Here is a 17,969-nt window from a genome sequence, read left to right on the forward strand (position 1 = left end):
ACCTTTAATATTTTATCCCCGGCAGTTCATTTGGAGTTCAGTGTGTACACACACAGTCCACTTCAGAAAAAGCTTTCTCCTCAGTCCCAGTGTGGCGAGGTGCTTCTGCATGGCTTGCAGTGATGATTCAGAGACAGAGTGAAGGATAGAGGCAAGACAGCTCCGTTCTAGCAACGGGGATCCCCCGGGAAGGGCTGCGAAAGCATGTCGGTGGGGGTGGGAACATGTGCCGTGCTGCTAGATTACTTTAAAATACTGTGTCCCTCTCCTCTGTCTCATTGGATCCATGTCACCACTCCAGGCTGTGTGAAAGGGTTTTCAGAAGTCCTGTCCCTCCTGCCCCTCCTCTCCTCCCCCACTGTCTGACTCATGCAGGCGGCTGATAGAAATAATGGCTGATAGCTGCGAAACAAAACATAGTTTCAGTGCCGTCTGTGATATAAAAGAAGGTTCACGATTAAGGATTTTTTTTTTCTCTCTTTTTTTTCCAGTCGTCCCTTTCTTTTACTGCCTCGGTTATTGTGAGCAGCTCCATGAGTTGATTGCATGTGGAGGGGTGATGTATTGATCACAGGCAGTCTTTTGATAGCAGCGTGCACCAGAACACAGAAAATGTCTGTGTTGAGTGAATGGCCGTGGTCTGAGTCCAGCTCACAAAGGTCATTCATTTATTTCATGCCCTCATGCTGGCAATGCGTCTCCATTTTTCTCTCGCCAATGTTTTTTTTTTTTTTTTTTTTTGTTCTAAAGATAACATCATAACACTGAAATGCACTCTTTAGAAGGCTTGTGTCATGTTTTGTGCAAATGTGTTTGTTTGTATTTTTTTTGTGGTTACGCGCATACATGATACAGTAGCTTACACATATTTGTCTGCTGCATTTTTATATTTGTCAGAGCTTTTGATGTGCACTATTGGAGACACACATTTCAATTTTTCTTTCTCAGGTATTCCTTGACATTATTTATACATGCCTGGCTTGCAGTACAAACACAGTCTGGTTCGTCCGCTGTGAGTGCATGTACATGCTGTGTCAGGGACTAGTTTGCCCCAGAATAAATGTTTTTGAAGTAAATTATTTGGAGCGGCTCCTTGCTGGCCCATCCAGCCTTTGTGTCTCTAAATCACGGTATTGATTTTTAAGGTACCGAATGATACGCTCAGAAACACAGCACATAGTATCCTTGTCTCAACCTGATATGTGCCACTGGCTCCCTTAAGATTTAATACATTAAAACAAGCAAGCAAGCACCATCTCTCTCTCTCTCTCTCTTTCTCTCTCCCTCCTTCTCCCTCTTTGTCTTTCTTTCGCTTTCTCTCTCTCTTCATCTGTCCACACACAGGAATCGAACAAAATATACCATGTTCCCTCAAGCCTTTTGTTGCTGGTTACACCTTATAATATTTCACTGTGTGCATAAAATGATATGCAGTTGTTTTGGACAACAAGCAGGTCTCTTATTCCTCCTGCTACTTTTCATTCCCTTCCGACTTCACCACACCGCTGCTGTGTGGCTGTTTCTTTCTTTTTATTTTTTTTTCACTGTGATGGATTTTAATGCATTTCCATGCTCTTATTGATACAGAATGACACTAAATTTTAACTTAGCCCGGCTGGAATGATAGATGTTTATTGGATTAGTCTGTGGACATGCAGAGATTTGAAGGCTCTCCTCTTTTAATACTTATAGACAAATTAACAGTTCTTTTTCTCTTTGTCTACTGTATCTTGAGTCATACATCTTCATGTATTAACACTGTCATTACTCTGTTTTGACAGCTCAATCTCATCTTCCTGGTCATCACAATGTACAAAATGGTGAAGCACTCTACCACCCTGAAACCAGACTCTAGCCGACTGGAGAATATAAAGTAAGTAAAGCATCATTTGCTGAACACCCGCATCCTGCTTATCAGCAATATAACACTGGTGCTATTCTGCCACTACCCCCAGGAAAAGTAAGGCTCTGTTACTCTTGAGGTAATGATTTTTTCTTTTTTTTTTTTTACTTAATAATGTTTCAGGAAAAAATGCATTACCTCTCTTACCTCCGAGCCAAATTACAGTGCTTGACTAGCAAGTAACATTAGAATGTAAAATTAATTTTTTTTTTTTTTTTGGCCAATTTTTGAAATTATCCAGATGGAACATTTACCAGAGGAATTCATTTTGAGATTTCAAAATGTTACACAGTGTTTGAATTAGACTTTTGGCATGTCTTGACTGTAATGACGACTACACACTGACTTTGTGAGTCGTCTTTTTGTCCCTTGTTGTTTTGCTCCAAACCACTAGCCACAGAATTGCATTGGCATGACACACATCACTCTAAGGCTGCAACTTAACTATGCGCTGTTAGCTCTGGTAGGGTGGGGTAGAGTGGAAAAGCTACCATGTGTGTTTGCCACTGGAACATGTCGGACCTTTTTTTCTTTATAGATCCCAGCTTCTAATCCGAGAAAAGAAAAAAAGAAAAAATCCTTCCTAACACAGCCACCGCCACCCGACCACCACCCCACCCAGCCATCCTCTTCTAGTTTAGGCTTTCGTAGTTGCCTCAACATTTATGATGTGTTTTGCTTTGGGAAGGAAAGCAATGTTTTCTGAAGCACTAATTGTTTTGTTTTTTGCACTTCTGTGAAAACAATATTTATTGCTGTTTTACTGCAGGCTGAATTTCAGGGACTTCTTCCATTTTTGGTTATATGGTTTTGCCGCTCTCAGTAGCACAGCTCCATGTCACTTTGCACCATTACATTACGTATTTCAACTTCAACTCTGTTTAGGAGCAGCGGTTTTCCTATTTTTATCCAGTGTTTGTTATTTTTCATTTTTCCTTAATGAATGTGTGCAACATTACAGCACTGTGGTAAAACTGCAATCAGGAAGAATAGTCAGAAAAGGGCTTATTCAGACATCTTGGTTTATTTGAGATGGACTACTCCCTTATCAAGGAAACCACAACACAGCACATTTACTGAACATGGTGGCACACAGATTGGTGCGCATTTGTACTTGAAATGCTTTCTCTTAAGCGTGTTTATATTGCAAAAATATGTTGTGTATTAATAGCTGTTTCCCTGTGATCTTTTTCTTTGTGTTTTTCGTGCCAAAGTCTCTGAAAGTCAGTATTAGCGCCAATATCATTGCATGTTGCATGTAAAAGCAAAGTTAACACACACCCTCTCCTTTCTCTTTTCCTATCATTCTCCTCCTCTCTCTGTTCTGCGATCCACACCAGTAATTATCGCGTTTGTGATGGCTACTATAATACAGATTTGCCTGGGTAAGCTTTTACTATACACCTCAGATAATTTTACCCACACAACACCACCCACGCATTCAAATGTAAATTCAACCACAGACAATGTAGTCTACACAGAGTTTTGTAATTGTCATCATCAACAGCAAAACATACAATTCTCAGTCTTTGTTAGACTCAGTTCTTGTTAATTCCATTGATTCCCGTGATTTCCCATGGATCAAAGTTTACGATATCTTACTCTAATGCCGACTAACCCACGCTGTTGTGCGCTCTGATCTAATTGTGTTTCTCTTTTCCTGCTTATCATGCTCTCTAGCTATGAAGATAATAAACGGTTTATCAAGTAAGGACATGTTGCCCAGAACTCTCCAGCTTGTAGTTTATTCTCTTTCCTCGTTTATTCCTTTCTTTCTTTCTTTCTTTCTTTCTTCCATTTTCATTTTTTTGCCGGTTCACCCTCTCCCAAACTGCCGCTTGAAAACTACTCATCCACTGTCCTTGTGACTGTTCACTGTCACCGTGTCCATCATCTTGAAATCTAGTGTTGGTGTTGTTGTTGTGTGTTTGAGCGTTGAACTGTGACCACTGTCGGTGTCTGAAGGCTCCACAGGACCTTCACACATGAAACGGGTTATCTCCCTTTTCCTTGAACTCTTTCCAAATCTGCCTAGTTCTCCAGATCTGATAACGCACTCACTAGATAAACATTTCAGTGTATAGACTTGTAAAAATTAGTATAAGGTTCAGCCAGATAATCATATATGTAATAACAATAGTTTTTTGGGTTTTTTTTTTACATGCTGTGTCCTCTGGTTGTGCTGTACTGTGTGTTCTAACACATAAGAAGTTATTTACAGAAAACAGGATCAAGGTTTTGCTTCCTTCTTGTCTGTTTAAAGGCAGGAACTGCATTTGAGTTTGAGAGTGTGTGTGTGTGTGTGTGTGTGTGTGGAGGGGTTGTTAAAATGTTTGTCATTTTATTGTTTTCTTCTCACCTGGTTTACAGCTTTACCCTAGTCTTTCATAGTGTTGGTGATTATAAATCCCACTCATTATTTTCCCAGACCAGTGAACGCTTCTCATGCTGGGTTTGTACTCTGCTTGTGTTTGCTTTCGCTGTCCTTCAGATCCTGGGTCATGGGCGCCTTCGCTCTGCTGTGTCTGCTGGGTCTGACGTGGTCCTTTGGTCTCTTCTTCATCAACGAGGCCTCGATTGTCATGGCGTACCTCTTCACCATATTCAACACCTTCCAAGGAATGTTTATCTTCATCTTCCATTGCCTTCTCCAGAAAAAAGTAAGTTTCCTGTCGCCTGCAGTGCTCAGAGACAGTGATTTTCTTTTCAAGGTGAACAGTCAAGGCCGAACCTTTGCACCGGCATGCAGAATTCACAGAGCGCCACATGCTGATATAAAGAACAAACACTGCTTGCTTGAAGATCTCGGTTAAGTCATATGTAAAGTCAACATTGTATGTAAACACTCGGCTGTTTGCTCACGCAGGTCCGCAAAGAGTACAGCAAGTGCTTCCGCCACACGTACTGCTGCGGAGGGCTGCCAACTGAGAGCTCACACGGTTCTGCAAAGACTTCCACCACACGGACCAGCGCACGCTACTCCTCTGGTACACAGGTAGACCAGCAACTTCATACAGTCAAAGACTCACTGTCAAAAGAGAGAAGAACACAGCACTGAACACAGAGAATCTACTTTCATCATGAGCATGTAGATATTGCACCGAAAAATGCACATTACGCATTTTAGCTTCAGAGGTAGATCAAGAGACACAAACATTATGCCACATTTTACAAGCAGCATCTGCTGTACTGCATGAGTACCTTTCTTCTGTTCTTCCCCCTTTAGCACTTGCTTTATCTTTTTTCTCACTAACGTCATGTGCATGTGAAATAGTACTGCACTATTTAAAGAGTATTGCAAGCACATTTTAATGTGGGGAAAGCCAAAATTGCAAAAAAAAAACCCAACATATTTTCTTTATTCCTTTCTTATTAAAGGCTCATAGACCTTATAGACAATACCTCCAGATATACTGTACCTAAACAGAATCATCCCTGTCACTCTTTATTCAAGAGATCAATGACTGTCGCTGAAGTCATTCAAAAGTTGAGTGAAATAGAGTTAGACACACACAGTGGAAATGAGCATTAGTACTGCCCTCGCTTCACTGTATATTAGAAAGTATGTGAGGAGTGATAGTACATAGAAAATAAATGAAAGTTGATCTGAAAGGTGAGCGGGCTTGTTTAAAGTCCTAATGACTGTCCCTTGTTGACCTGACAGAGTCGTATCAGGAGAATGTGGAATGACACCGTAAGAAAGCAATCTGAGTCCTCCTTTATCTCAGGTGACATCAACAGCACCTCAACCCTTAACCAAGGTCAGTTCACACCTCATTTCTCTCCACATGCACACCTATGCACACATTTCATCATCCAGCTAAAAATACCTCCTTCAAGTTCCAATGATCTCACACCGCCATACAGAATCCTACTCTGGTAATCATAATAAATGCCTTCAGTTTGAAAAGACAGAGCAGTACGGTTAAAAAAAAAAAAAAAAGGAAGAAAAAAAAGATCTAGGTCTTTAGTCAAGTCTCCCTCTTCTGCCAGCGAAGGATTACAAAAATCCGTCCTCAAATACTCTGTGCGCTGTCATTCTGGCCGGTAACGTCAGTCTCAAATTGGGGCAAGGCTAGAACCTTTTTTATTTAAGTGCTGGCTGTCCAAAGTTCATACCCAGACTCAGGGGAAATATAGGCAAAACTAAAAACCGGGGGGGGAGAAAAAGTTTTATTTTAGGAAAATCTTAACACGCAGAAAGAGGCCATTTGTTGCCTGGTATATTAGGCTGTTACTTTACAGGGGGATTTACGAGGGCGAGGGGAAAAAAAAAACTGTCATTTATTATTTAGCTTGAGCACAAATATGATGATGAGAAGATGATGTTCAACTCTGGTTGACCTGGAGTGCTTAGTGTGTTGGTAGGCTTTCTGCTGCCTCTGAAATGGCTTTCCAAGCATGCGAGGGAGAAGAGGGTTTACACCGAAGTAGTTTAACTTCACTCCCTCCTCTCCCTTCCTCTGACTCCTGTCGCTGCCGCTATTTGCCTTCTCTTTCTTTTTTGCCACCACTTCCCACAAGGTAAAACATTACACCTAGGACTTGGAAGCACAGTTTGACTCGCTGATACATCAGTAGCAATTTAGAAGTAAGACTGTTCTTCCTACAGGACCGTTTCCTGAAGATGTTAATGTAAAGGTTGGATATTGATCACTCCAGGGTGTAGTAGCCTAGTTACCCTAGAGAGTAAGTGCACTAAAGCAGGGCTCTATCTCCTGAAAGTACTTCCCTGTCATTAAGAACATCCCTGGAGACTTCCCAACATGACAGATGGCATTTAACACAGGTGATAAATGGCATTGGAAATACCTCAGATCCTTACAACACAAAAACACTGAAAGGAAGATGAGGTTTGGGAGAAAATAGCCAATTTAAATAAAAAAAAAAATAGCTGGTCTAAATAAAGATTTTGATATTAAAACTTGGAAGGATTCTATTCTTTGTCATAGGGAAGATTTTATATTTGCACCTGAATCAAGCGGGAAAACCTTTGCACAATCACAGAAATGGAGGGTGCTATTTTTGAAAAATGATATATGCTCAAGATGATAACAAAAAATAACTTGTGAAAAGCACTGATGACAGGATGCAATAATGAGCACGCTGGGTCGAAAATTGGTGGTCTTCTGTATGACCTGCAACACATGCGACAAATGAACTTGAAAGTTGAAAAGAAAAACTGCTACCTAGAGTTGTATAAAGTGAAGAAGGCCAGAAAAAGTATTTTCGGCTCATGCAGGAGTAGCTGGTTGCTTCCATCTCCCTAATGGCTTCGCGAACTTTATTCTGCAAATAAACACCCTAGTTTCAGATTGTGGCAAACGCCCTGGGTGACACCACATGCCTCATAACACAAACTTTCTGAAAAATTCCTTTCATTTCTGTCTTTCATGACACTTTCAATTACTTTATCTGCTCTTCTTTTGTCTTGCCACTCCAGGAATGACCGGGAATTATCTACTAACAAATCCTCTTCTTCGACCACAAGGCACTAACAACCCTTATAACACCTTACTGGCTGAGACAGTCGTATGTAACACCCCCACGGCTCCAGTGTTTAACTCGCCAGGTGTGCTTACTTAATACTTTCACCTGCATTCAGGCTTTTCTTCTTTTCTTCTCTCTTTGCCTCTTTTCCTTCTCTCCTTCTTTTGTCTGTTCAGAATGTACAGCAGGCCAAATGAAAGGCAGGAAGTTCTCCAGTATCGCATTTCCTTCTGAATCATTGTCTCCCAAATGCTTGATACAGTACATACTGTGTGCGAAAATGCACGTTTTCATCTTGGACAGGGATTTTTGTGGTTCGTCACGATCCACCATCTGTGTTCTCATATTTCTCTTATCCAAACTCTGAATGGGACATAATGATTAAGATGGGAATGAGATACTATATGTCCTGCCTTGAGATAATGTAAACAGCAGCATAGACATGAAGCTGTAGTATAAACTGCATGATAATTAAGATTTATGCTCCTGAGTTTATCAGGTGATTTGTTATCTTTTTGTGTGTTTTAGAGGGAGTCTTCCCCTTAAAACATATTAAACTGCTAGCAAAATCTATGTCCTTGATGCAACTTTTGCATTAAGTTGTCTGTGTATAGATATATTTGGTAATAGCTGATAAAATCACTATATCTCAAATGCACATGGCATTTAAGCTTATATCAGACTGTGAAGACTGTGCTGTGATTGTGTGCTATTCTATTTTGAAACTGAAATGGCATCTTTTGTCATGTTTTGTGCTTTTCCCTTGTGCTTCCCTCTAGTGACCTACAGAGAGACAAGTATGGGAGTAAAACTTAACTTTGCCTATCAAATGTAAATTTTTTTCAGCATGCTTATTAAAAACAACCAAAACCCTGGCACAGTCACTGGTTTACTTTAGGCCATTAACACACACTCAGTGAGCAAGTGGTTCACAAAATTATCTACCCAAATTCAACTCTAATCTGGACAGAAATAAAAGACGGCTTTATCGCAAAGGCCCATTGCTCTGCTTCTCTCTCTTCTGCTTAATTTGTGATTTTTAACTGACCAAAAAATGTGTTGCTCTTCTCTGGCAGAAAGGAGCATTTATCAGAAAAAATTCTTTTTTTTTCTTTTTTTCTTCTCTTTTCTCCCAAAAAATGTCTGTCCTCCTGTGGCATTCAGCAGTCTCAGTGTCCAGTAGTATTCCCCTCACACCTTTCCAGACAACACCTGTCTGGACACTAAATTGCCTCCTAGCAGGCATAAACACACAGATGCCATGGCAGCAGCTGTTTAATTTTCCCCGTATTCTCTTATTTTCTATTTCTTGTCATTTCTCTCCAATAAGCTCTGCAAAATTTCACCTTATAACACAATCATAGCTACTCCCTTTTTTTTGGACAAAGACAAATGTTGCCGTAAGATACCACCATTAGTCTTCATCTTCATTTCTAGATCTGTTGAGGCATGTTAAGCATAGCAGAGCACATTTTTCCTTTATCTCCTCTCTCAATCATAGAATAACTAATATTTATCCTTTTTGCTGCTGCTTTCCATGACCTCCATGCTTTGAGAAATTCCTAACATGACTGCATCTGACCTCTGCAGCGGCTGTGTTATTCTTGAGCTGTTCTGCTAGTGACCGGGGTCTCACTGGGAACTGTCACTGTGACGGATGCCAAGTGCTGGGCTGCGGGCAAGCTCTGACCTTTGCCAGCTTTGGGTACACAAGCTGCCAACTAATGGACAGAAAGTGTACCAACATAAAGAAAAAAAAAGAAAATTATCTGTTGGCATTTAATTCGTAAAAGTAAAAGCTGTTTGATGCTTGTTTATTTCATTTGCTGAACCCTTGCTCTTGCTAAGTTGCAGTTAAGATTTTTACTTTATGTTTTGTTGTTCTTTTGAGTGATTCTCCTTCATGTTACAATAAATCATTTTACTTTCTTTTGTACATCAGCTGCTCTTAGACCAGATAGCCTGAGCAGACAGACATGATGTGAGTTGTCTAAAGTGAGTCTTTTCACCTGCTGTGTGTGGTGATGGTGGAGTGCTGCTTGTGGGCTCCCCTTGTAGTGAGAACAAAGATGGCTGTCCCATGTTGATACATGACTACTTTCCCTTTCTGTCTATGTCATCTTTTCCCATCTCTGTCCTTTTCTTTCCCTTGGCACATCCAACCTATTAGTTGCTAGAAAACCTGTAAGTGTTGTAGCTTGCCCGTTTGTGGCTTCATACTTGTGGACATCTACTTTTGCCCAGTGTGTTGTGATGGTGATTACTGTTTCAGTTTGTTTCTTAATGTTGTTTGGGATCTTTTTCATTGCTTTGTCACTTTTGTGGCAGACTAAAACGCACAATGCTCCGCTTATTTCAAAGAAATTATTTGTAAGGGAAAGTCAAAATGTATATGTGAGAAAGTAAAATGATTTCTCATTGCAAATAATGCATGCCTATATATTGTATGTTAAGGATTGTGCCTAACTAACGGATTTACGGCATGGCTTAATTTGACTTGAGTTTTTTATGTGAAACTGCATCCTAAACAGCATTAAACTTTTTTTTCTGTAATTCATCTGTGCTGACTAATGTAAAATCCCCTCACGTTCTCTTCTCTTTATAGGGCACTCACTGAACAATGCGGTGAGGGATACAAGTGCAATGGATACACTACCGCTAAATGGTAACTTTAACAATAGCTACTCGCTCCGCAATGGGGACTTTGGCGACAGTGTGCAGGTAGTAGACTGCGGCCTCAGTCTGGACGATGCTGCCTTCGAGAAAATGATCATCTCTGAGCTAGTACACAACAACCTGCGTGCCTGTAACAAAAGCCACCAACAGCAACAGCAGCAGCACCCCAGTTTACATCATCAGCCCCACCACCAGCAGCCGCCGCAGTACCACCATCATCACCACCACGCGGAGCGGGCTCCGCCCAAGGTGACAGTGGTAGGTGGCAGCAGCAGTGAAGACGACGCTATCGTAGCTGATGCTTCGTCTTTGGTGCACATGGGTGACACAGTGGGCCTCGAGCTGCACCATCAGCAGGAGCTGGAGGCACCGCTCATCCCCCAGCGGACTCACTCGCTTCTGTATGCACCCCAGAAGAAGGTGAGGACCGATGGGGGAGTTGAGACCTTTGTCAGCCAGCTGACACCCACCAACCCTGACGATAGTCTGCAGTCACCAAACAGAGACTCCTTGTACACTAGTATGCCTAATCTGAGGGACTCTCCATACCCCGAGAGCAGCCCTGATGTGGTGGAGGACCTGTCCCCCTCCAAGAGGAGCGAGAATGAGGACGTTTACTACAAGAGCATGCCTAACTTAGGAGCTGGCAACCAGCTCCAGGCCTATTACTCGATAGGCCGAGGGAACAGTGATGGTTATATTATTCCTATTACTAAAGAGGGCTGCATCCCTGAAGGCGATGTGCGGGAAGGACAGATGCAGTTAGTCACAAGCCTTTAAATGTATTTAAATCATCCCCAAACCTCTTCCTGCCCTTTTGCAGCCCTCACCTCTTGGAGGACCCACTAGTGAAGGGAAGGGAAGTCTTTGCTTTATTTTTGAAGAGAGCCTTGAAGCCCCGTCATACACACTAGCCATTTACAAACCTCCCCTCCCCCATCTGCATTACCATCTCCTTTACCCCCAAACATGCCACTCTTCCCACCTTCCCTGCAGAGCAACAGACTTGGTGCACAGCAATGGCAGTGCAACGTTTAAATGAGACTGTACATAAAATGCAGAGTCAAATTTCAATTTTAAGAGACAAGCCAACTATGTATTTAAATGTGCTGCTGCTGTTGAATAATTGAGAAAAATTTAAGGTACAGAAATAAAAAAAAGACAAAAAAAAAACCAAAAGGAAACATTACTGGCTACATCAGATCAGCAATTTCCCAATCAAAAGGTTGTACATACACTCCCCAACATCCTTGTTGAAACCTGTTTTTTTATTGTGAACAAAACACCCCTAGACCAGGACATGGACTCCGTTTGTAAAATGTTCCTGTGCAGACTGTTTGAAAAGGAATATAAGGTCCTGGTCGCTATCCATCACCATGAAGTTTGGATTGTATAACCACTAGCAATCAAGCCCCTGGCCTTATATTTTCTCAACTGTACATTGAACTGTTGTCAAGGAAAATGGCTAAAATATATATTTTGTTGTATTGCTAGTGTAAAATAAAAATTCATGGGAAACCGTAAATATGAAGAAACCTTTTAATTGCAAAATTTAACGTTTGAGAGACTATTGTGTAGAAGTTGCACATATGTTATACAGTGTGTTTATGGTTCCAGCACTTCATTCATGGTAGTAAGTTTGAACGTAAAGGCTTATGAAAAGAAAGGAGGATTCAACAAATTACAAAGATGCATTATCACATTTCCCACCTGTGAACAGTGTTTTTGCTTAATTAGTTCCATTGATATCGCCCATTGAAATATGTTTATTTGATTTTGCCCAAGTGGCATTACTTTAGTAGAATGGGAATACAAACAACCCAGTTAAAGTGATTTATTTATTACACAGTTTTTTGTGTAATTCCGAATTAAATAGATCTTTTTAACAGTCATGGCAGGGTCAGGGTGATGGGCAAGCGCAACCGAAATGAAACCAACTTTTGACAATAAAGTTTCTATCATAAATGTAGTTCTTCCGCCTGGGTTTGGACATTTTATTTATTAAAATCTTTCCAAAAAATAAATGGGAAATGTATGAATATTTTCCAGCACTGGTATACATGCTGTACTGTAGCTCATGTTTTTTATGTAAACATGTTACCAAGGGGCTCATCACTTAAGACTGATGTAAAGTTCAACACTTGTTTAACAAATAAAATAAATGTGAGATTTTTTGTCAAATGCCAGTTGCTTTTTAATGGTTTGTGTTTTTGGTACTATTTGAGAAAACCGTTTTAATTGTTTTGGTATGGATAAAATACACTTTTGACTCAGGTTATAAGTAAGTCCCGAGCACCTTGAACGGTAAATTGGTGAATTTGTTTTCTATGGGATTTATTTGCTTTTTGTTCTGCTTTTTCTTCAATCACTGCAGTGTAGAGAGAGCTCATTTCACCGTATGTGTTAGAGAAGCCAAATCTTTCCATGTGATTCAAAGATGAGAAACTCAGGTAGGAAAATTGCATTGTAAATGTTCCTCTGTGTGGTTGTAACACTAATAAAGGTTCGAAAATGACACTGGTTCACAGTATTGTCCACTTAGTATATTATTGAATGAGCACCAGTTTTGGCACCACTTAAGAGCTCAGCACTAGGGTTATCCTGTGAGATGTTGGCTTTTAATGCTGTGTGGGAGTAGAAACGTGTCCATGGACCTAACAAGGGGCCTGTGCTACACTTGGCTGTGGTTGTAGAAATATATTATACATAATATGTCCGAGTATGACACACACTTGCTCTAATTAATGTCTGCTGCTGCCGCCGAAGCCCACAGTCAGTTCCTGTACGCTTTATGCCTCAGGTAATGCTAATTTACGAAGCATTTTAATATAACACCAGTTTAGGCAGAGTGACAGCTCTCAGCGGGGTAGCTGGAAATTGCACTGTTTACCATTTGGCATTGAAGGAAATGACTCAGAACTTAGCAAAAATGCACTTTATGTCAGAGCTGGTGCACATAATGCTGTGTGGGCTGCGTGTTGTTTTGACTTTATCCACAATTATGTGACATTTTGTGCAATTATGTGAGGCTACAAACTGTCATAGAGGAATGATGTTCTTTTTTGTGATCTTTTGTACAGACCCCTTGAATGTCAGTTAGGAATCAAGTGTTGAGGAGATTGTTGACTGTTGAAATGGCAGGCATAATGGCGTGCATAATAATGAGGACAAAAATCATATTGATCTCCATTGTGTAAGAGAGCCTTAAAAGCTCAGATAGACAATGTTTCTTTTGTGTAAAAATTAAAATAAATACAACTAATAGAATTTGGAAATATGATGTTAGACAGTAACAACTTGTACAATTTTAACAAAAGTAATTATAAAGATTGTTGTAAAAGAACCTAAGACGGCTGATCTCACAGAGACTTTTTTTTATATACATAATGCTCTGTTCAACTTTTACATTTTCATTGGAGTAACCACTAAATAATAGCAGTGTCCCCTTGTTAAAAGTTATCCCATCAAACAAGTCTGTCTTTGTTCATTGTTGTGAGCATAGATCACCAGCGTTTTCTGTCCTCCTGAAATAAAAAAAGACAACTCTTTAGTACAAGATTCTGCCTAAACTGTAAAATAAAGCAAACATTAACGGCAGAATCTTTAACACGAAGAGAAGGTAGTCACAATGTCAACGCAGACAAACAAATAATAGCCAAACCTTTCTTCACCCCTCTCCCTAACTGCAGTTTGTTTATCCTAGCACAGTGACCTTAGACATGGATACTTTGCCAGTAAGCAAGTTTATTTTCATTATTAAGGGCAGGGAAATATGATCTTGCATTGGCTATTTGTCTGTGACAGGGAATGTGAATGCGGCACCCTCCAGCTTTGCGTGTGGCCTTCTCACCATGCAAGAGCCTCACTAATTCCCCGTCTTTTGCTCTGGGAGAGACTCACCCTTTGTCAAACATTGATTCAGAAGTAGGCCAGGAGCCATGGGGCTGAGAGCTTGGTTGCTCCCACAGAGGAGCGAGTCGGCCCCTGGAAACAGAGGTAGAGAATACTGTCAGCAGAATTGGGGTGAAACTGCTAAAGACGGATGTGTTATTGAGTAAACAGTGGAATGAGACTAATGTGTGACCAAACATGGATATTTGTGATTGTCGAGTCAGAGGTAATATTCAGGATCTAAGGAATCTCTGTTGGATATGATGAAATTGCATGAAAGACATTTTCCAGTTGATGAAAGATTTTATAAATGTGTGTGTATATTTTTTTTTTCCAAATTCCCAGAATGTACTAGAAGTCTCCCACATTTCTGTGTCCTCACTGGGAGGCAGAAAACAATGAGACCTTTCCTATAAGCACTTGGTATTTTGGTCACACAGAGATTTGATGAACATTTAATTAATTGATCATCTGTTTAGGATCAACTGTGATGAGCTTCATCAACTTTAATTACAGATCATTACTACGTATGTGACTTTATAATTCCACATCCCTACCTTAACATATAAAATGAATGTTTATATATATTTTGTAAGTCTAAATAATTCAATATTTTATTATAAAATATAGAGGACTATGACCATTTTTTCAAGTCTATATTCATGTATTTATTCAAAGTTCATTTTAAAAAGTTAAATTTCAAATCCTTAAGGATTTCTGTGAGGTTATCAATAGCCACTGCAATGGCAACTGCTGCAGTAACTCCTGTGAACGGAAAACACAGTGCCAATTATATTATCAACGTGGATGAAAGTGATTGTGTACAAGCAAAGGAAAACCTCTCAAGCCACAAACAGTGACTGGCAGTGCAAAAGTAACTTCCCAAACTCTTGAAGTCAAAGGGGACCCTTTAACTGCACACTCTTTTCTTCCCCCAGCCTCTTTTGTCCTGTCCCCAACTTCAAATGTGCAGATTTGCGGCCCATGGGCGACTTAGATCCGGTCCCGTCGAGGTGAAAAATCCAATTAACCTGCAGCTCCAGCTGCCTTCGTTATAATCCCCTCCCATAATTATGAAATTACCAGATGCAGGATTTCAAATGAAAAAAGGATGAGAGCGACTGGCTCAGAAAAAAAAGATGAAATAAACCATTCCATGCCAGTATACAGTTCCAATTTACCTCAAGGGGGAACAGCTAATTCTTATGACTGGGTTTGAAGGTGAGACCTGCAAAAGCCCTTGTAATCAGAATAAGAAATATCCTAACAAAAACATGAAGATAGTTGGATCTTGAAATAGCCATTGAGATTAATGGATAGACCCTTGCATGTTATGAATTTAGACTTTTGAAGTGACAGTATAAGTCAACCATACAGGACTAGATTAAAAACAGTGGCACTGTGAGTACTTTGGGAGCTCTGTTGGTGCTCCACAAATGCTCAAGAGAAAGGTTTAAAAAATTGAATGAGCTACAAGTATTAAAACCCTTGATTCAGGAGGGAAAGAAAACATTTAAAAACACAGATGTGTTTTGGAATATTTCTGCCCTCTTCAGATTGTTCAAACTAGAATAACACTAGACAATGGGCCACAGTAAGTTACTGTATTTGGAGGAAAGTATGTAATGTAGGTGGGATTTATTATATTTAAAGTATTCAAACAGTGAAAAAATGTATGAGGTTTGATGCATCATTTACTCATCCATTTAAAAGTAATTATGAATGTTGCTCCAGCCGTCTAGCATAAGTACTTGGAAAAATAAAAATCCATTCTACTGAAAAATAACACACATCACATGGGGATGTCACCTATTGATCCTCTGACTCTTATTTTTCTCAAAGAGCTACTGTGTCTTGCATTGCCCTTAGTGCAAGCTCTTTCATCTCAATACTCAATGAGATCTGAGCTGTAGGCTCACTAGATGTTAAAACCCTTAGCTGCTGTAGCAAACAAAACAAAAGACATTGATTCCTCTTCTTTCTCAAATTATACGAAGCTAATGGAGGTTCTGGTTTCCACCAAACTGGAGGACAAACCATTTAAATCATCCTGTAAGATAAACACATTTTCATCTTGTGTCTAATATGTAATTGAGATACATGAAGATGCAAATCTCTCTACTGTCTGACAGGAACCAAACTGAAAGTATTTTGATCATTTAGAAACTGGATATTCATTTTTTATATCTAATAATTAGTCAGTTAATGCTTTAAATTATCTCCTGCTGTCTAATATTATTTACTGATGCAATTATGTCAGTAATATTTATGACTAATGCATGCAGTACATAAAACATCAAAAAACATCCAGCTCACAATGCGTTTAATCGATAGTATAACATGATTCCCTTATGTAATGGTATGAGTTATCATATTGTTTTACAGTAAACAGGCACAGTGCATTTTTTACTTCTTATGTTCAGACTCTCATCAGTAAATCTAACATTCGTCTGATAAACTCATTGGCACTCGCCGAAGGGAAGCCTCAGGCAATAACTATGGGATCCCCTGCCGTGTACAAGCTTCTGCGGCCCAATATAGATAACTCCCACTCACACTACACCTACTGTATGCTGAGGCTCATGCAAATTAATCCATTATGCTGCTGTATTCACACAGCATCAACATCTCTATTCATCATTCAGCAAGAGGAGAGGGAATATGTAACAACTTAATGGCCTCTCACCTACATTATTTGCTTCTTAAGGGTAACTGCTTCTATCTTTATACTCAAAGCACTGTTATTGTAATATGTAGGTTTTTAGGTATGAGAAAAACACACTCTCAAGCTCTCAAACTAGAGCAGGGTAGTTATCTAAAATATCTACATTTAAACAAAACCTATCACAACACAGCCAAAGTGTGTTACTTTTCCTCGTGGCAAGACATCATCGTGCCAGCTGCAGGGTGGATAAAAGGCGAGAGTGACTGTCCTTCAGCAGTCATTCCCTTCACTCAAAATAACTTTGAGCAAGATTATAAGAGCAGGTAATGCTTAAAACGTTTATTTAAAAAATGAATGTGATTCAGAATCATATGAAGGTTATGTGAATGGATACTGACCACCAGCAGTTCCTTATACATATTTGGTTTGTCTTCAGAAATGGAAAAGAGAGCTCTTTGAAGGTCACTTTCTGAGTTTAAAGCACCAGGGAAACACTTCTGTATTCCCCTGCTCTCTACAGTATATCTTGTCAATGCTTTAGCCATATAAAAAGGAATTAATAATATGTAAAACCTGCTCATACTGTATGCTCCAGGAACAAATCATAAATTATTTGAAGCTCAGTGGTCTTTTTATTTCCATGAGGAACACACCATTGCATACTAGTGTAATGTATGACTGAAAACATTTAACTGATTGTAATAATTTGAAAAATTGTAATAATTTGTGGATTCTGTATGCAAAAATATTCATTCAGTTTTCTTTTTTAAAATGATTAAGGCATCAAGATCTATCGATTGGACTGTGTATCATCAAAACACGTTCCCTGGGAACCACAATCATTCACAGTGGGACATAAATGGGATCCATAAAGCAGGCAATGGGCCCAGTGCTGTGTTTATAATTGATAAGTTGCAACCTTGAGTACAGGTGTGCATTGCAGTTGAATATTGATTCAGAGTTTCCTTGCTGGTGGCGAAGGTGAAAGGAGACTATGAAGACAAGATATGAAATATATTATGAATGTCTCTGTTGGACTATAGTTTCTCATTAAGATTCAGAGGGGCCTATGCAGAGGAACCTTGTCATGCTAATCTTGGCCAAGTGGTCCCACAGGGTCCCAGGAACTGTGAGCAAGCATACATCTCCAGGAACGTTTTTTGTGTGTGATCTTTGTTATATTACTTGCATTGCCTTTGTGGTATCATTGTCCTATTTGTATAGTGCTTTGTCTTAGTCAAATAACTGGTTAAGACACCAAAATGCACAGCGTGCTCCAGTTCTCTTCTCAAATGCAAAGGTACAGAAACAGTATCCTTTCAAATGTTAGGAAAGAATCAACAA

At 39.7% G+C, this 17,969-nt stretch overlaps 1 protein-coding gene across 30 annotated transcripts in view; it reads left to right on the top strand.

Annotated features, from left to right (window-relative positions):
- adgrl2a (adhesion G protein-coupled receptor L2a) overlaps positions 1-12,584 on the top strand; it is a 98,769-nt gene extending 86,185 nt beyond the window's left edge. For 6 of the 30 annotated variants that reach the window (XM_044361283.1, XM_044361255.1, XM_044361260.1 and 3 more), the window contains 7 exons: positions 1,782-1,873; positions 4,395-4,563; positions 4,770-4,898; positions 5,568-5,664; positions 7,347-7,475; positions 8,173-8,190; positions 9,999-12,584. In XM_044361283.1, the coding sequence (XP_044217218.1) occupies positions 1,782-1,873; positions 4,395-4,563; positions 4,770-4,898; positions 5,568-5,664; positions 7,347-7,475; positions 8,173-8,190; positions 9,999-10,849 (1,485 nt within the window). In that variant the 3' untranslated portion in view covers positions 10,850-12,584. Of the gene's footprint in view, positions 1-1,781; positions 1,874-4,394; positions 4,564-4,769; positions 4,899-5,567; positions 5,665-7,346; positions 7,476-8,172 lie in introns of all 30 variants that reach the window. The other 24 variants (XM_044361258.1, XM_044361262.1, XM_044361259.1 and 21 more) reach the window with 17 other exon arrangements.
- Positions 12,585-17,969: the final 5,385 nt, after the last annotated feature.

Source organism: Thunnus albacares, chromosome 9, assembly GCF_914725855.1.
Source record: "Thunnus albacares chromosome 9, fThuAlb1.1, whole genome shotgun sequence".
NCBI lineage: Eukaryota > Metazoa > Chordata > Actinopteri > Scombriformes > Scombridae > Thunnus > Thunnus albacares.